This window comes from Narcine bancroftii, chromosome 7 (assembly GCF_036971445.1).
Source record: "Narcine bancroftii isolate sNarBan1 chromosome 7, sNarBan1.hap1, whole genome shotgun sequence".
NCBI lineage: Eukaryota > Metazoa > Chordata > Chondrichthyes > Torpediniformes > Narcinidae > Narcine > Narcine bancroftii.
The window spans coordinates 70,983,777-71,004,258 of record NC_091475.1 but is presented as its reverse complement, the minus strand read 5'-3'; the positions used below and the strand labels follow the sequence as shown (position 1 = coordinate 71,004,258).

General features: G+C 43.4%; 1 protein-coding gene across 2 annotated transcripts in view; it reads left to right on the top strand.

Moving 5' to 3' along the window:
- Positions 1–20,482, top strand: part of obi1 (ORC ubiquitin ligase 1) — a 32,238-nt gene that overhangs the window by 8,814 nt on the left and 2,942 nt on the right. For both annotated transcript variants that reach the window (XM_069890318.1, XM_069890319.1), the window contains exons 4-5: positions 981–1,232; positions 5,595–5,683. In XM_069890318.1, coding sequence (XP_069746419.1) covers positions 981–1,232; positions 5,595–5,683 — 341 coding nt within the window. The remainder of the gene's footprint in view (positions 1–980; positions 1,233–5,594; positions 5,684–20,482) is intronic.

The window sequence follows — 20,482 nt, the reverse complement described above, 5'->3', positions numbered from 1 at the left end:
CTGCGGTAGCAGTCTGGGTTCAAATCAACCACTATCTGTAAGGATTTGTATGTTTTCTCCATAGCTGCCTGGGTTTCCTCTGGATGCTCAAGGTTTCTCAAACTCTCCAAACAAAAAGTGGGTTAATTAGGGAATTTGGGCCGCACACACGCATGGGGTGGAAAGGTCAGTTATTGTGCCATAAGTCTTTTTTAAAAAATTGATACACAATTGGCTTGATGGTAGAATTCAGAGGGTGGTTGTGGACAGTTGTTATGCATTTGTAACTAGTGGTGAGCTGCAGGGATCTCAGCTGGGTCCACTGTTACTTGTCATCTATGTTAACGACTTGCGTGACAGTGTAGAAGGCATATTTGCAGGTGACACCAAAATAGTGGTATAATGGGCAGTGATGACGTTAACAAAGATTAAAAGAGGATCTACAGCACTGGTTCTCATCCTCTTTCTTTCCACTCACATCCCACTTTTAAGTATTCCATATTCCATCGGTGCTCTGTGATTAGTAAGGGATTGCTTAAAGTGGAATATGGGTGGGAAGGGAAAGTTGAGAACCACTGCTCGAGACCCAATTGTTACTGAAATATTTTGCATGAGAATAATTGTCATTGGCCCATTTCCTTTGGAGTCAGGCACATAACGAGTCAATGAGGTACGATTAAAACAGTAGTTTTCATCCTTTTTCTTCCCACCCACATCCCACTTTAAGCAATCCCTTACTAATCACAGAGCACCTATGGCATAGGGATTACTTAAAGTGGGATGTGAGTGGAAAGAAAAAGGTTGAGAACCACTGATCTAAGTTCCTCCCATTTCTCAAAATTAGGCCCACATCCTCTGTTTTTTGAATGTGGAAGACCAGCCTCATTTGGTGTCCTTTCACAAATTTGGATCGAATTCGGACTGTGAAAATGGAAAGGCCTTTTTGGACCCATGTCTTGGGTAACTATTTCTGACGACCTCTTGGTTCTTTTCATCTTTAGGAAGAAATTGAGTCTTTGCAGAAAGAAATTGAAGAACTACGTGGCAAAAATCTCAGCCTGGAGTCGCAGCTGAAGACTGTCCTTGATCCAGTAGTGCAGCCACCAAGTCGTAAAGATGACAGTGGAAAGCTGAACCCAACAGAGCACGAGAGTGTGTCCGCCTTAAGCAGTCAGCATGAATGGAGAGCCAAGCTCAAAGCCGTCACTGATATCTATGAAAAAGCAAAAGTGGATTTGGAAAAAGTCAAAGAAGTACGTACCTGCCACATGTTTTTACTGGGTGGGTTAAGTATGGGGGCAGAGGGGAGTATAGTTCGAGTAAAGGTTGAATTTGTCATGGAAACCTGCTGTACAGAAATGGTCTCCTTTGGCCCATTTCGTCAACGCTGATTGCAATGTCTGTCTACCATTAATCCTGCTTGTCTTAATCCCACGCCTTGCAGATTTTTCGAAGATGGTGCAGTATTCCATTACAAGTCTGTAAGCTCCTTCAATTCTCTGGGCGAGGAAATAGGCAAATGAGGCACGACTGGATAAAGGGACAGAGTTGCACAGTGGTGTAATTATATTATATTTCCACTCGCATGAAGAGACAAAGTCATCTATGAATAAAAGTAGAGAATTTGCATGATTCACACACCACATTTTAGTGAAACTCCTCCCCACATGATAACAAACTACAGTAACCTTCATTTCAGGCTGCTGCATTGCCTTTGAGTTTAAAATTGTCAGAGGTTCTCAGTTTCACTGGTGATGAGAACAGGGATGTCTGGCAGCTTTCCCTGGGTTCTGCTCCTTGTGGATTCTGTGTTCCTCTACTTTCAAATAAAACTTTATAAAAATTAAAAAAAAACACCCTGAGGTTAGCTATTGGTTCATTTTGGGAAACACATGGTGGTGGGAGGGGGAGCTTCTAAAACTGCCATGAGCTTACACCATCCTCTCATCTATATTATGTTTTAATACAGTCAAACTGGGAGGACCTTCATGGGTGATTGACCAGTCAAAATGGGCAATGGTCCAAAGTGGACACCAAGAAAGGTCATCTGATGTACCTTTAACAGAAGAGGTTGGCTGATTAAAGGTCTCAATGCAAAAGATACATATATGACCCACAAATCTCCATAGTCTCAATATGTAGCATGGTTGGCTTAGCGCTTTGGTTCTGAATCTTTTTCTTCCCACTCACATTACCACTTTAAGTAATCTCTATGCCATCAGTGCTCTGTGATTAGTAAGGGATTGCTTAAGGTGGTATATGGGTGGGAAGGGAAGGTTGAGAATCACTGCTCTAGACCCAATTGTTACTGAAATATTTTTGGTAGAGATAAATCATCATTTGCCCATTTCCTTTGGAGTTATGAAACCGTGCACATAACGAGTCAACGAGGTAGGATTAAAACAGTGGTTTTCAAACTTTTTCTTTCCACTTAAGCAATCTCTTACTAATCACAGAGCACCAATGGCATAGGGATTACTTAAAGTGGTATGTACGTGGAAAGAAAAGGGTTGAGAACCACTGGTGTAGCGCTAAGCACAACATTGTTGCAGCACCAGCGATCGGGACCGTGGTTTGATCCGGCCCTGTTATGTTCTCCAGGTGTCAGTGTGGGTTTTCCCCCGGGGGGGGGGGGGGTTCCTGTTCAAAACGTCTTGGGGGAGTAGGTTAATTGGATGGCACTGCTGTATGTCTAAATTTCAAAAAATTAAAAGCACAAATTTAAAATTTAAATATAATAACAAACAATGCCAATTTCCTGGAGGTGTACAGCTTCAACAAAGCTGAACACCCATCTGGGCCAATGCAGTTGATTAGTTTCCTGTCCATCACCCTAAGCATCCAATCCCACCACCAGTGCCAAGGCCACCACGACAACTCCCGATGGTCCAGTCAAAGGACAAAAGCAACTCAAAGAATGGTCCTTCCTGGTGGAAAGAAAAAGGTTGAGAATCACTGTTTTAATCGTCCATCATTGACTCGTTATGTGCACATTTTCAGAACTCCAAAGGAAATGGGCCAATGACCATTTTTCTCATGCAAAATATTCCAGTAACAATTGGGTCTCGAGTAGTGGTTCTCCACCTTCCCTTCCCACTCACATTCCATCTGAAGCAATCCCTTACTAATCACAGAGTACCAATGGCATAGGGATTACTTCAAGTGGTACATGAGTGGAAACGTAAAGGTTGGGAACTACTGCTGTAGACTCTCCAGGTGGCATGTTCCAAACAGACCTGACCACTGCACCTTGTCCCTGGGAGATTGTTTTCTCCCTCCCCAACATTATCCGAAAAGTTAGAGATTGTTGAGGGGAACGGCTGTAGGGGTGCTCTGCACTGACTGCCTATTCCCCTTCCCTCTCCTAACAGTTGCCCTCTTACCTGTATCTTGGGTCTGTCTATCATCCTCTGCCTCCTGAATTAGCCGGGGTTCATCCAATTCCAGTTCCCTTTCATGGTTTGTAAGGAACTGCAGCTGGTTACACTTCTTGCAGGTGTAGTCATCAGCGACACTCTGTCCCAGGTTCCCCACATCCTGCTGTGGAGCAAATCATTACCGTCGCTGCCGTGACCTACTCTGGATTGTTATGTAAAGATCTTACTGTCGCAAATATTCAGCCTCTGCAGTTGAAGACCCTGGCCCAATAGAAAAAAAAGCGTCAAGCCCTGCAAATGTTCCGTTTTAAACTTTTCCCCTCGAGTCTCTCCTGAGGTCTGCTGAAAACCCTTGTACATCTCCTTTGCACTTTTCAATCTTCTTGAAAGATTTTCAATTTTTAAATCAGCAAGTTGTAATCCATCCAATTCATATTTCCATGTTAATTTTTCTAACGATATTCTTGCCATCTTACCTTTCCAAAGAAATTTTCTAACTTGTTTATTTAATTCCTGGAAATTTTTTTGAGGTACGGAAATTGGCAAAGTCTGAAACAAGTATTGAATGCTCAGAAAAATATTAATTTTAATACAATTAATCCTTCCAATTAAAGTTATAGGTAAATTTATCCATTTTTTCAAATCTTCGTTTTTTTTCTAAAGTAACGTAATATAATTTATTTTTTAAAATTTTACAAATTATTATCTGTACGTATTCCTAAATATTTAATCCCAACTCAGTCTACTTAAATTGAATCTCTCTTTGACATTGTGAATAATCACCTAGTACTAATTCCATTACCTCACTTTATCCCAATTTATTTTATAGCCAGAGATTTTTTCATAATCTATCAATTGTTTATAAAGTCTAGGTAATGGTGATTGTGGTTGAGTTAAATATACCAACACATCATCGTCAAATAAGATAATCTTATGTTCACTAGCCTAGAATTTCCCAGATTATTTTAGAGCCTTTTTTTTAAAACAACAGAGCAATCCTCTATCACCTCACCTGTGGCTGAGGAAATTTGAAATGTACCTGTTGGGGCCCCTGCAATTTCAACACAAGCCTCCCTCAAGGTCTGAGGGAATACCTTGTCGGGTCCTGGGATCTATTCACCCTCACCTGCCTTAATTCAGCAAGCACCTTCACTTCTTCAATCTGTCTAGGTTCCATGACCTCATTAGTTCTTTGCCTCACTTCTGCAGACTCTGCCAGTTTCCAGAGTAAATACAGATACAAAATCCCATGCGGAAAAATGCGATATTCTCCTTTTCATTTTGTAACCTTTTCTACTTACTTCAGAGCACTGTGGAGAATGCAGTGTGCTTTTTGATGAAAGGTAACCTCATTAAATATAAATTGAAATTGCGTGAATGCTGAACTACTTTTCCCTGTTGCTTTAAGTTGAACTCTGTCACTCCCACTCTTCCCAATTAGTGTAGGCCCAGAAAAGTTAAAGATCTTCATTCGAACAGTGAGATGATCCTGGTTTCTTTCGAGCTGGAGGAGGACCTGGTGACCATAGCCAATAATTCTGTGCATCTTCTTGTGGTGCCGTGCACTGAAAACCATTATAATTAAGAGTTGAAAGGCCTGCGGAATGAAAATTGGATGGTGTATGTTTCTCTTTGTAAAATCCTGCCATGTCACATGCTGTGTCGTGAAGCAAGGTCACTAACTGCTGCACGAATTGTGTTTACACTTCAAGGATTGCCTTTTGAGACTTGTCCTAATAGCTAGTGAGCAATTTTCTTGATATATGCACATTGTCATTGTGTACTACTTTCAAAGTGCAAGAAACATGATTTTACCATTATCACATTCCCTAGATAGCTCTCAGCTGCCATTGAAGTGTTAAAGATATATTCTACATTTTTCCATAAAATATTCATTTCCAAAGTCTAATTAATTTAAAATGAAATGTGTATATTGAAACGAGGGGAAAGATCTCTCAAAGGTGTACCCTGTCCTATTTAAGAAAGCTTCAGAGAAATATGAGCCATACACAGGCAAATGGGACTAGCTTGGAGGAAAGTTAGTTGGCGTGGGCAAGTTGTGCCAAACCTGACTTTGTTTCACGTAACTTTGTGCGTAATGTGCCTTGGAAAGGTAAACATTTCACAGACAAACTTTTATTTTGGCATTAAACCTTTTGGTGTAATGTTTCTTGTTTGATTCACTCCTTCAGCATTCATAATAATGCTTCGATATTTTCAATAATTTTCCCACCATAGGCAAACCGAAAACTTCGTATTCAGAATGGTGATCTTGTGAGAGAGAATTTACATCTAAAGGCTGAAGTAGAGAGTAGATCTCCACTAAAGTAAGTATGATTATTCTGCTTTATTGTAAGCTTTATCATCTCTCAAATCGTGAGCAAACTTAACAAGATAACTTTTTTTTAACACACCGTCATTAGCTCCTTTTAAACTGCACCACCTGGGTATCCTTCCTGGGACCTGGGTGTGATTACTGGGGCAAAGGGCTGGAAGCACCTTTTAAATTGCAGAGGGCGAATGGACCCATTAAATTGCCAACCCCTGCAACGACATGTCACACGCTCACCAGAAGTACTGCTGGCTGCCCGGTCACGCACGCATGCAAGCGCTGATGTCACCGGAATGAGTGGGTCGGCCACTTTCCTGGTCAGATTGCCTGTGGACGTGTCCTAGGTAAGTTTAACTGGGTTCCCTGACTACTTCTGATGTAGGTCAGGGAACTGGTTGGGTTCCGACAAGGTTGACTGGGTCAGACCCTTTCTAACTGCTGCTTAACTGGGGTGCTAACCTGGCAAATTTTACACAGCAGTTTGAAAGGGCCTAATGTTAACTGTGTACCAGGTTTCAAAGAAGGAAGTTACAAATTTGTGGGTTTAAATTGTAAATTCTTGACGTTCACATTCATGGATTTTCTGCATTGCCAGGACGGCGCCATTAGCGTAGCAGTTAGCGCAACGCTGTTACAGACCAGGATTCAAATCCCGCGCTCTCTGTACGGAGTTTGCATGTTGTCTTTGTGTCTGTGTGGGTTTTCCCCAAGGACTCTGGTTTTCTTCCAAAAACATACCGGGGTGTTGGTTAATTGGCTGAAATGGCTGCTACCGTGCTGTATATCTAAATAAATAAATATTTGGATTTGCCTTTCTGTGAAACTTGGAGAACTTAACAGTTAAAGATAGTCTCAAATAACAAGTGTTTACATTGATATTCAAACTAATAGTAGTATTAGGAATCATTTCACATTTGGAATTGACACATTGCCTTGTTTGGATGTGAAATGTTTCAGTCTAACTCATTGCAGTGGCTGTTCAAGGACGAATACTCATTAATCATGAAGAGCAAATTACTATTAGAATGTGCCTCAAAATGGGAAAACAGCTGTGCACTGGTTTTGACTGTTAATAGTGATCGCGTATGATAATGCGTCAATCAATATCTTATTATGGAAGTAAAATGTTAATTTCACCCAGTTAATCCTCATTTCATTCAAGTTGTAAAAATTTATTCTTTACAAATGAATTACAGGTATGCGCAGCTTAGCGTCCATGATATGTACTGTGAAATTGCGATGTGAACGATGTGTGATCACCATATAATAGACTTAGCAAAACTCTATGGGATACTGAGGTGTACCTGTAAACTTTTTATTTGTAAATAGGGATCAGTGTGGGGACTGACATGGGGCAGCGAAGCGACTAACGTGGGGGTGTGGGGAGAGGGCGGGGACCAACATGAACTGTGGGGAGAGTGCAAGGCAGTGGGATCCGTGTGAGGACTGATACAGGGCTGTGGGGAGAGCGTCATCAGTGTAGCGACTGACACGGGGGTCTGTGGGGAGAGAGCGGGGCAGTGGGATCAGTATGGGAACCGACATGGGGCTATGGGGAGAGAGCGGGGCAGTGGAATCAATGTGGGGACAGACATGGGGCTGTAGGGAGAGAGTGGGGCAATGGGATCAGTGTGGGGACCAACATGGGGCTGTGGGGAGAGATCAGGGCAGTCGGATCAGTATGGGGACTGACATGGGGCTGTGGGGAGAGAGCAGGGCAGTAGGATCAGTTTGGGTATACAGTATAAAGTTTCCAATATTAACGATTGCTTTTTCTAAATTGCTGCGGACTTGCTTGCGGTGACTAAATAATTATCAGACCACGGATGTATATGCGGTCAGACGTTGCCCAAACGGATGTTAAGTTGTGCATACCTGCATTTGACCTTTCTAATCATATGATCCTGGAAATCTGTTCTGACCATGGTCTTGGTTTATGAAGTAATGTAAGTACAATTGCAGATCATCTGTTTTTCAATACACCAAAGAAACTCACCAAGTAATGCAGCATTTTTTATGTAGCATCGAATCCAATAGATACAGATACACCGACGTTTTGGGCTTGAGCCCTTCGTTAAGGTACGAGTGAAAGGCAGGCAGGAACTTGAATGAAGTGGCAGGGGGAGGAGCACAGGCAAGAGGTGGATATTGGTGAGAGGCCAGAAGAGAAAAAAAACTGGGAAGTGGGGGAACTTTCCGAATGGCTTGGTAGGGGGTTAGGAGCTAGAGGAAAGGAAACTGAGGGATAGAGCAACAGGAGAGGGGCCTAACAGAAATGAAAGAAGCTGATGATAATGCCGTCTGGTTGGAGAGTGCCTTGCCAGTTCCCTCACCTACCTAACCATATAACAATTACAGCATAGAATCAAGCCAACTTGGCCCTCCTAGTCCATGCCGAACACTTTCTCCCACCTAACCCCACTGACCTACACTCAACCCGTAACCCTCCATTCCTTTCCCGTCCACATACATATCCAACTTCTCTTTAAATGTTAATATCGAGCCTGTCTTCACCACTTCATCTGGAAGCTCGTTCCACACACCCACCACTCTCTGAGTAAAGAAGTCTCCCCTCATGTTTCCTCTAAACTTTTTCCCCCTAATTCTCAACATGTCCTCTCATTTGTATCTCCCTCTTTCTGAAAGAAAAAAGGCTCTCCATGTCCACTCTATCTATACCCCTAATAATCTTAAATACCTCAATCAAATCCCCTCTCAACCTTTAATGTTCCTAAGAATAAAGACCTAACTTATTTAACCTTTTGCTATAACTTAGACCCTGTAACCCTGGCAACATTCTAGTAAATCTTCTTCGCACTCTCTCCAATTTGTTGTTATCTTTCCTATAATTTGGTGACCAAAATTGTACACAAATTTGGCCTCACCAATGCCTTGTGGAACTTTAACATAACATCCCAGCTCCTATATTTAATGCTCTGATGCATTATGCCAACATATCATAAGCTTTCTTCACCATGCTATCCACATGTGACTTCACCTTCAGGGAACTATGTACCATTTCTAGATCCCTCTGTTCTACTGCACTCTTCAGTGCCTTACCATTCACCATGTATGTCCTATTTTGATTAGCCCTACCAAAATGTAACACCTCACACTTATCTGCATTAAACTTCATCTGCCATCTTCAGCCCACTCTTCGAACTGAAACCCTTCTTCACTATCCACAGCTCTACCTATCTTAGTATCATCTGCTTACTTACTAATCCAATTTACCACCCCTAATTATCTGCGAGTATGAAATCCACTCACCTAGTCCTCTGACCCTCTCATCTCCTCCATCTCCCCCTTGACTTCCCAAATTCTCCACTTCTATCCCATGACCCCTGTCGGGTCTTTACTATCCCCTCCAACTTCTCCTTCTCTGAGATGGAATGCTGTGCCCTCAGTAATGGCCTCAACTTCATCCACCTTCGCCCACACCTCAATGAGTTCCACGCTTGTTACGATGCCGAACTCTTCTTCCATCATCTTCGACTTCGTCCCTGAATGAAGTCCCCTACTCCCTCCTTAAGCCTTCTTCCTCGTTGTGGACACCTTGTCCTGGCCAGCTGCCCGTTCTGTATCTTTGTTTCCATCGGCCGCCAAGACATCAACTTACGCAACTACACCACTCCCCTCACTTATTCTAATCTGAACCCCCCTCTTGGAGCACACTGCCCTCCATTCTCTCTGCACCAATGCTCACCTCGTGGTCAAGCCCGCAGAGTGATGACCTGTAACTTGTCGAGGCCAGGCAACAGTTCTCTGGCACCTTCTCTTATCCCTTCAACAGGACCCCACTAATGAATATCAAGACACTGATTCATGCACCATCTCTGGTCTCATTGCTTCCAATCATCTCTTTTCCTTGACCTCAAATCTCATTATTTCCCAACCCTGCACTGCCTGGTTTTACCTCATATCCAAGATCCACAAACCCATTTATCCCAGTAGACCCATTGTTTCTGCATATGTCTGCATGTAGTAAGTGAGGAAACCAGTTTGGTAAGTCTCAAAGGCCTCTGGACACAGTTTTGATGGGGAAGGATTTAATTTACAGAAGGTATGTGTGGAAAATGGTAACAGATCTCTCTCTCTCTCTCTCTCTCTCTCTCTCTCTCTCTCTCTCTCTCTCTCTCTCTCTCTCTCTCTCTCTCACTCTGAACATGGGGAAAATAAAAAAAACAAAAATGGTGGAGAAACTCAGCAGGTAAAACAGTACCTTTATGTTGCAAAGGTAAAGATAGATCACCAACGTTTCAGATTTGAGCCCTTCATCAAGGTGTGGGAGAACATGAGATATCTGAACAAAAGGGGAAAGGAGGGGGTTGGTGAGGATGGGAGATTATCGATGGAGGGTGGGGGGGAAGGGAGGACTGCAGGAAGGGGGGGAGGAGTCTAGGCTAGGTGGAGAGAGAACGGAAGTAGGAACTGGAATAATAGTTAAAGGATGAGGCCAATGACAAGGTGTGCATTCATGTGTGGGCGAAACCAAACCTTGCTTGGCAGCTGATGCGTCCTCCAACTAGGTAGGGTCCCAATACACTGCCCCACCAAACTGGTATCATCTTACCTCAACTCCAGTCCCATTCTCCCTACATCTGCGATACCTCACATTTCAACATTTCAACAACTTTCAATTCCCTGAATTTGACTGCTTCATTTTCACTATAGACCTCCAATTGCTATGCATCCCATAGTGAAGGTCTCAAAGCCCTTTATTTATTTCTCAACAACAGATTCAACTAGTTCCCTCCTCCACCACTACCCTCCTTTGCTTGGCAGAACTTAGTCTTTTCCTCAATCGCTTCTTATTTAACACTTTCTCCAAATCATAGTAATGGGTCCCAATTATGCCTGCCTTTTTGTTGGCTTTGTGGAGCAATCCATGTTACAAGCTTACACAGGCAAGGCCCCTCAACTCATCCTCTACTACATTGAAATGCATTTTTAAAAAAGAACCAATTGACCGCTATATTGGTGCTGCCTCATGCATCCCTGATGACCTCGTCGACTTTATCCACTTTGCTGCCAAATTTCACCCCAACATCAAATTCATGTGGTCCTCCTCCAGCAATTAACTCCCTCCCCACCCCCACCCTCATCCAGCCATCTTGGGAAACAAATCTATAGACATTTTCTACAAACCCACCAAATCCTACACCGACTGCGACTACACCTCTTCATGCCCTGTCTCCTGTAAGGATTCTGTTCCTTTCTCTCTGTTCCTCAGTCTCCATCATATCTGCTCCCAGAATATGGCCTCCCATTCCAGATCATCCAAGATGTCCTCCTTCAAAATACGATGCTTTTCCTCTACCATCATCAACTTGGTCCTTTCATGTATCTCCTCTATTTCCTGTTGCATCTGCACTCCACTCCTAGACATAACATGGATAGAATTCCCTTTGTCATTGCCTACCATCCTACTAGCCTCTGTATCCAGTATATCCTCCTCTGCAATTTCCACCACCTACAACGTGATCCAGACGCATCTTCCCCTGTCCTTCACACTCCGCCTTCTGCAGGGATCACTCCCTCATCCACTTATCCCTTCCCACAAATCTGCCCCTTGGTACCTACCCCTGTGACCACAGGAAATGCTTCATGTGGGCCGACATCTCCTCCCTCACCACCATTCAGGCCCCAAACAGTCCTTCCAAATGAAGCAACAGTTGTGAATTTCCAGGGCTCACCTTCTGCATCCAGTACTCCTGTTGCGGCCTTGCATCAGAGAAACTGGATGCAGGCTGGGGGTTTGTTTCGTTGAGCACATTCGCTCTGTCTGCTGTGATAGCGGGAACCTCCCAGTGACTAACACTCCCAATTCTCCGCTCCACTCCCATGCCGACGTGTCTGTCTTTGGCCTCGGGCTCTGCCAAACAGAGGCCATCTGCTGATTGGAGGAACAAGACCCAATGATTCCATCTGGGCACTAGCCAACCAGATGGCATCAACTCCAGTTTCCATTAGGCCTCTCCCCATCTCTTTCCCTCCTGCTCCTAGCACCCTTCCCTCTCCATTCAGAGCACTATCCCCTACCCACATTGCTTTCCAGCTTTTTTCTCATGTCCTCCCACCCATATCCAGCTATGACCTCTTGGCTGTCGGCCTGTGCTCCTTCACCCCTCCCCCACAACCCCCCACCATTTTATTCCGGGGCCTGGCTAATTTTTGCTTGTACCTTGACGAAGGGCTCAGCCCCGAAACGTTGGTTACAGATCTTTGCTAGATAAGGAATGTTACGTGACTTGCCAAGTTTCTCCAGCATCTTCATGTATTGAATGACAGTCTCAATGTCTGAAGACTTCCTTTTCTAATGGCAGATCATCTGTATTTTAGACTTCCTTTGGGAATGACTGACTTGGAAATTAATGGAACTGCAAATGCTGGAAATCTGAAATGAAAACAAACAGTCAGCAGGTCAGGCAGCCACTCTGGAATGAGAAGCTTGGTCTTTTAGGACACAAACCCTTTGTAATGGGTGGGAAAGTTTGTTTTCAGTGGAACAGAAGCTGGGGAAGGTTTGCGTTGAACAAAGAGAACATCTCCAATGGTAGGTGGCGAGATGAGTAACATAGAACATTGCAGCACAGTGCAGGCCCTTCAGCCCAGTCTGTTGTGTTGACCAATATAAAGCTATCTAATGCTTCACCACCTCCACTCATAACCCTCTTTTTCCTCACTGCTGGTGGCAGTTAAAGCTTGGTGTGTTGCAAATTGTAAGGCTGTGAGACATGCCCAGAAGGGGTCTGCTTTAATCTTAAGATTCAAAAGAGTGACTCATAGAAATGGCTACTTCTAGAAAGAAACAGCGAGTTAACTTAAGTTGGAAAATTTAATGTGGAGTCTGGAAGGCTGCAGCATGCCCAGTCAGAAGATGAGATGTTCTTCAATCTCATATAAAATAGTGCAGGAGGCCATAGGCTGAGGGGGCAGTGCGGCAAGGGGAATGAAACTGAAGGTCACTGCTGTGGACTGGATGTTGGTGCCTCATGAAGTGATGGATTTCTCCAATATAAGGAAGATGCTGGATGTGGTCCACCGGCTTGCTAGAAGTGCCATGCTTTGTCTGGAGCAACAGTTTGGTGACCAAATGGATGGAAAAGAAATGAAATGACGTGGTGCGTCTCGGACACTTTCCTTCAACGAAGGGATCTATCTCTGAGGATGAGCTTGCCACAGACATCCATTACAAGTCCAGATTCCCGCAGCCACATCTTCCCTCCTGTAAAGACTGTATTCTAATCGCACAGTTCCTCTGACTCCATCATGTTCACGCTGATGTTGCATTTTGTATTGGTGTCTCTGAAATGTTTTCCCACAACTGCTTTCCTTTCTACCGGAGAGGACCGAACCCCAGACAGCACTCCATTGTATTGATAGAGAGCAGTGACCGCTTCTATATACCTTCCACTCTACCAGGCTCCGTATTCAACAGATCCTCCCTTTTCAAAGTTTGCCAGCTCCAGGGTGAAATGTATATTTCCTTTCTCTCCCCTTCCAGCAGGCTCAGTCCCGGGTCCGCTCTTCTGTCACCACCAACCTCTCCTATCTTGTGGTGCTTTCTTATGCAACACCCTGTCTTTTCATCTCTTCCCTTTCCTCAATCCAGGACTCAAACAATCTTTACAGGTGAAGCTCTGATTCATGTTTTTCGTCCCTGTACCATTTCTCTCTGTCATCAGTAGCGCTGTTTCTTCTCTCTCTATTGGTGTTCTCGCCTTTGTTTTCAAGCTTCGTTGGGACCAAGGAAAACTGCCTCAGGACCTTCGTGATGCCATCATCATCACCCTGTACAAAAACAAAGGCGAGAAATCAGACTGCTCAAGCTAAAGGGGAATCATGCTGCTCTCCATTGCAGGCAAAATCTTCGCTAGGATTCTCCTAAATAGAATAATACCTAGTGTTGCCGAGAATATTCTCCCAGAGTCACAGTGCGGCTTTCGCGCAAACAGAGGAACTACTGACATGGTCTTTACCCTCAGACAGCTCCAAGAAAAGTGCAGAGAACAAAACAAAGGACTCTACATCACCTTTGTTGACCTCACCAAAGCCTTCGACACCGGGAGCAGGAAAGGGCTTTGGCAAATACTAGAGTCCATCGGATGCCCCCCAAAGTTCCTCAACATGGTTATCCAACTGCACAAAAACCAACAAGGTCGGGTCAGATACAGCAATGAGCTCTCTGAACCCTTCTCCATTAATAATGGCGTGAAGCAAGGCTGTATTCTCGCACCAACCCTCTTTTCAATCTTCTTCAGTATGATGCTGAACCAAGCCATGAAAGACCTCAACAATGAAGACGCTGTTTACATCCGGTACCGCACGGATGGCAGTCTCTTCAATCTGAGGCGCCTGCAAGCTCACACCAAGACACAAGAGAAACTTGTCCGTGAACTACTCTTTGCAGACGATGCTGCTTTAGTTGCCCATTCAGAGCCAGCTCTTCAGCGCTTGATGTCCTGTTTTGCGGAAACTGCCACAATGTTTGGCCTGGAAGTCAGCCTGAAGAAAACTGAGGTCCTCCATCAGCCAGCTCCCCACCATGACTACCAGCCCCCCCACATCTCCATCGGGCACACAAAACTCAAAACGGTCAACCAGTTTACCTATCTCGGCTGCACCATTTCATCAGATGCAAGGATTGACAACGAGATAGACAACAGACTCGCCAAGGCAAATAGCGCCTTTGGAAGACTACACAAAAGAGTCTGGAAAAACAACCAACTGAAAAAAACCTCACAAAGATAAGCGTATACAGAGCCGTTGTCATACCCACACTCCTGTTCGGCTCCGAATCATGGGTCCTCTACCGGAATCACCTACGGCGCCTAGAACGCTTCCACCAGCGTTGTCTCCGCTCCATCCTCAACATTCATTGGAGCGCCTTCATCCCTAACATCGAAGTACTCGAGATAGCAGAGGCCGACAGCATCGAGTCCACGCTGCTGAAGATCCAGCTGCGCTGGGTGGGTCACGTCTCCCCAATGGAGGACCATCGCCTTCCCAAGATCGTGTTATATGACGAGCTCTCCACTGGCCACCGTGACAGAGGTGCACCAAAGAAGAGGTACAATGACTGCCTAAAGAAATCTCTTGGTGCCTGCCACATTGACCACCGCCAGTGGGCTGATATCGCCTCAAACCATGCATCTTGGCGCCTCACAGTTCGGCGGGCAGCAACCTCCTTTGAAGAAGACCGCAGAGCCTACCTCACTGACAAAAGACAAAGGAGGAAAAACCCAACACCCAACCCCAACCAACCAATTTTCCCCTGCAACCGCTGCAACCGTGTCTGCCTGTCCCGCATCGGACTTGTCAGCCACAATCGAGCCTGCAGCTGACGTGGACTTTTACCCCCTCCATAAATCTTCGTCCGCGAAGCCAAGCCAAAGAGATTGGTGTAGTCTGGCCTTCACTTTTATCAATACAAAACAGACAAAGATGTATAATGTACTTCCAAATCCCACATGAAGTCATTTTGTCTCAAAGCAAGATCCTTCATGTGCAGTAGAAAAATAACTTTGCATGATCCAGAGCTGAAATGTTAACTGTTCCTCCTTCCATGGCCATTTCAAACTTACCAAAAACGGAGCTAATGCAGGGTCGGCATCAGAAACTCTCTCGGGGGAGGGGGGGCTGTTGTCATCACGCTTCCCCCTCAAGAAGAAAACATGGCCTGCACCCCAAATGGAGGACAAATTAATGTCCGGCTCCAGGTGGTGCTGGACAGGAGGGCTCAAAAGCTGGACTGTCCGGCCTAATGCCGGACGTCTGGCTACCCTAATGCTGGGTGGCCTGTGACCATTCCCAGCTTTGGTTTTTATTCCTCGTTAAGCTGCACATTTTAATTAGAAGTCGCAAAAGAGCTTCATCACAAACATCAAAGCTGCTTCACCTCCCGCCACCAGACTGAGAATCCAGAAACTTCTACCTTCCGGATCCTGCCAGAGTCCCATCCTCTGTTCTTCAAGACACCAAGGCAAATTGTTGAAAGGGAGAGGTAGCAGGTTGATGAGAACAAAACATTCTATTCTGTCTGTTTCAAACAACAGCTGGAGGAATTCAGCTGCTCACATGGCACCAATGGGTACAAGTGTTGATGGGAGTCTCGACCGGAAATGTTGACGGGCCATTTCTATTCGTCGATGCTGTTGACTTCCCTCCAGCATCTCACGGTTTGCTCAAGGTTCTAGAACCTGCAGTGTTCTTGTTTATGTTTTTCTGTCTCCAGACTGTTTGCTCCTGTCTATACTTTTTGTTAATAGTGAATGTTGGAATTCTGCTAAATTAAGTAATCAACATTTTAAATGTATTGGCAATCCCCATCTAGATTTTTGTGCAGTGCCCATTAGAGCTTACAGGAGACTACTCCTTGAAACTAATCCAGTGACATCTACTCCTTAAATATTTATCACTTTTCATAGGTTACTTTAGTTTGTGAAGAGTGTGTGGAATAAAGCTTATCTCTTTGTAAGTTTGACTTGGTTCTTGAATGACTTTTTTCTTCAATAGTAGCTCGATCCATACCTTCCAGGTATGTCAGGTGTAATATCTTGAGAGGGCAGTAGAACCTTTTTTGTTTTCAGTGAATATGATTAATGCATCAGTAGTCATAGATTTCAAATAACCTCAGTCATGGAGATTATCCCAGAAATACATCCTGCATTTTGTGTGTGAGATAATCATTTCATGGCATTGGGTACAAGGGATTTGATCTTGATGGAGAATTCTGATGTTTTATCGGTGTCTGTGTGAGTGTATACATGCACCAAAACACTTGTTTACATTTAATAGCCATTTTAGTTTTTTAAAAATTATCTCTCAGCAACTCTTTGTTGTCAGTCAAGCTGTCTGAATCATTGCAAGGATCCACTAATGCATCCAGAAAGAAACTCACTTCTGCCTGTTCACATTTCATCACAGGAAATAGGCTTTTATCAATTTACACTGTAACAATGTCAATCATTTAAAAAAGCTTTTAGTGAAGTTTGAGTGGAGCATTTGGTGTAGTATTTAAACTGCATTTTAAGGCAATAATTGTTTGTCAATGGACTCCACAATTAATAACCATTATCCCAGACAAAGAGAGCTCTGATGGTTAAATTGAAAATGGAAATGCAAATTTATCTTCAGAAATAACGTCAAGTCTGGTGTATTGTTTAAATTGATCTTCTCCGAAGATGTCTTGTAGTTGTGCAGCCGTAAGTTGTAGAATAAGTAATTGGCACAGGAAATTACAGATGCTGGAAATGCAAAGAATAACAGATGTTTACTCGTACAGTCAAGCAGCATCAGTGGAGGGATAAGTTGCGGAATTAGAGTGACCACTTTACGGAGCACATTTGTTCAGCCTGCAAGGGCATCCTTTTAATTCTTCTACCCCACTCTAAGCTCTATTCTGCCCCAATTAGATGTAATATTAACTCCCAGGGGCTGCAACATTCCCAAACAAGAAGTGTGTTTAAAATACACATTCTGTCACCTTTCCACTATAAAGTGTCCTGAAGCATTCGTTCTTTCTCTCCCACTGTCTGACCTGCCGATTGATTCTGGCATTTTTTTTTTGTTTCTCTCTCTCTTCCACAATAAATCACTTGCTTTACTAATTAAAATTCCATTCAAAAAGTACTTATCACATATTAAAGTGGCAGTATTGAGCAGAATAGCAGGAAATCCATGAATTGGTTGGTGAGCACCTTTTCAAACTCAAAGCAGTTAAAGTTGGATGCCTGCTTGGGAGAAGGGGGTAGGTGCGAGAAGAGAATAAGGAAGAAGGTCTTTGTTTGATACAGATCCAGGTGTGTAACTTTATAGTGAAATTAACTTTTCCACTCAGTTACCTTTTTAATTGGTTTCAAATTCAAATCTATATGCCCGGGAGTAGAGTCATCAAGTCTTGCAAGCCCCTTCGTCCAATTTATCCAATCTGATCAAGTTATTTCCCTAAGATTAGTCCACATTCCTCTGAAGCTATGCTATCCTATCCAAAAGTCTTTTAAACTTGTTCCAAATACTCACTGGCTTCAATACAGGGGTGGGGGAGTTGCCTTTCAAGTCCCTTTTAAATCTTTTTCCTCTCAACCTAATATTTGCCCTTAAGCCGACCCTGCTATTCAACAGGATTGTGGCTCATCTGCCCAGTGCCTGATTCTGCTGCTGGCCAATTCTCCTTGGCCCTCAGTTTCCTGACCTTTCAAATATTTCTCTATTCAAATACCTCCAATGATCTAGCCTTCAGAGATTTGCCGAGCCTTCGGTGAAAAAAATCCCATGTATCTTTGTTGAAGAGGGATCTGGACCAGCTGAAAAATGGCAGAGGAAATTGAATGCAAACAAGTGTGAGCTGTTGCATTTTGAAAAGGTAACCATATAACAATTACAGCATGGAAACAGGCCAGTTCGGCCCATCTAGTCCATGCCAAACACCTTCTCCCACCTAGTCCCATTGACCCACACCCAGCCCATAAACTCCATACCTCTCTTGTTCATATACTTTTCCAACTTTTCCTTAAATATTAAAATTGACCCCACCAGAAGCTCACCCAGTACTCCCACCACCCTCTTAGTGAAGAAATTCCCCCTCATGTTTCCTCTAGGTTTTTCACCCTTCAATCTCAACCACGCTCAATGGAAAAAAGCCTATCCACATCTACTCTATTTGTCCCCCTCATAATTTTAAATAACTCTGTCAAATCACCCTCCAATTTCTACACTCCAGGCAATAACGTCCAAACCTGTTTAACCTTTCCTGTAACTCAAACACTAAAACCCAGGAAACATACTTGTAAACCTCCTCTGCACTCTCTCAAATTTGTTTATATTCTTCCTATAATTCGGCAACCAAAACTGCACAAGGCCAACCTACCAAAAGCTTTCTTCACCACCCTATCTGCATGTGACTCCACTTTCAGGGAATTATGTACCAGAATTTCCAAATCCCTTTTTTCTACCACCCTCCTCAATTGTCCACCATTTAACATGTATGACCTTTGCTGATTAGTCCCACCAAAATGTAGCACCTCATACTTCTCAGTATTAAACTCCATCTTTTAGCCCACTCTTCTAATTGGCCTATATCCCTCTGCAATCTCAGTATCATCTGCATACATTCTACTCCCATTTGCCACCCTATCATCCCTGAGGTACACCACTAGTCACTGGCCTCCAATTTGACAAACAATTTTCCTTCACTACTCTGGTATCTCCCATCCAACCATTGTTGAATTTATTTCACTACTTCAACATTCATACCTATTGATTGAACCTTCCTAACTAACCTCTTATGCAGAACCTTGTCAAAGGCCTTCCTAAGGTCCATATAGACAACATCCACAGCTTTCCCTTCATCAACCTTCTTAGTAACCTCCTCAAATCTAAGGTTTGTTAAACATGATCTACCACATACAAAACTGTATTGACTACTCCTAACTAATCCCTGCTATACAAACAATTATATATTCCATCTCTAAGAACACTCTCCATTAATTTACCTACCACCAACATCAGACTCACAGGCCTATAATTACCTAGTTTACTTTTAGAACCTTTTATTTTTAAACAGTGGAACAACTTGAGCTACCCTCCAATTCTCCGTCACCTCCCCTCTGGCTAATGACATTTTAAATATTTCTGTAAGGGCCACCGCTATTTCTACACTAACCTCCCTTAAGGTCCTAGGGAATATCTTGTCAGGACCCAAAGATTTAGCCACCTTTAAAATTAAAAGCCAGTACTACCTCTCATTAATCTGTATATTTTCCATGTCCTCACTACTAGTTTTGCTTATTTCACTTGACTCAATATTCATTTCCTTAGTGAAGGAAAAAAAAATCTTATAATTTCTCCCATCTCTTCTGAATCCTCACGGAGCCAACCCCTCTGATCCTCAAGGTGCCTAATTTTATCCCTCACTATTCTTTTACTTTTAATGTGCATGTAGAAACCCTTTAGATTTATTTTTACCTTGCCTGCCAAAGCAGCCTTGTATCTCCTTTTAACCTTTCTAATTTCTTTCTTAAGGTTTTTTGCTCTCCTTGTATGCCTTTAGCACCTCATCTGTTCCCTGCTGTCTCTACCTATTTTCCACAACCCTTTTCCACCGAACCACATTCGCAAAAACCAAGGCTCCCTATATTTTCTAACCTTTCCTTTAATCCTCACAGGGACAGACCCACTCTGTACTCTCAAAGTTTCCAGTAAATGGTAGGAGACTAAGGATTGTGGTAGAACAGAGGGATCTGGGAATACAGATGCAAATGAAAGTGGTATCACAGGTGGATCGAGTTGTAAAGAGAGCTATTGGCACATTAGCCTTCATAAATCAAAGTATTGAATTTAGGAGTTGGAATGTTATGGTAAAGTATAAAAATTGAGGTCAAATCTGGAGTATTGTGTGCAGTTTTAGTCACCTAACTACAGGAAAGATAACAGGAAAGATAGAAAGAGTATAGAGAAGATTCACTACGATGTTGCCCAGACTTCAGGAACTGAGTTTCAGGAGTGTAGGAGAATGAGGAGAGATTTGATAAAAGTATTTAAAATTATGAGAGGTATAAATAAAGTAAATATAAATAGGTTTTTTTTCCACTGAGGGTGGATGAGATACAAACCAGAGGATGTGAGTTAAAGGAGAAAGGGGAGAGGTTTACGAAGAACATTAAGGGGGAATTTCTTCACACTGAGAGTGGTGGGGGGGGGAGGGGGGAGGTGGAAAGTGCTGCCCGCTGAAGTGAATGCGGGCTCAATTTTAACATTTAAGAAAAATTTGGACAGATACCTGGATGGGAGG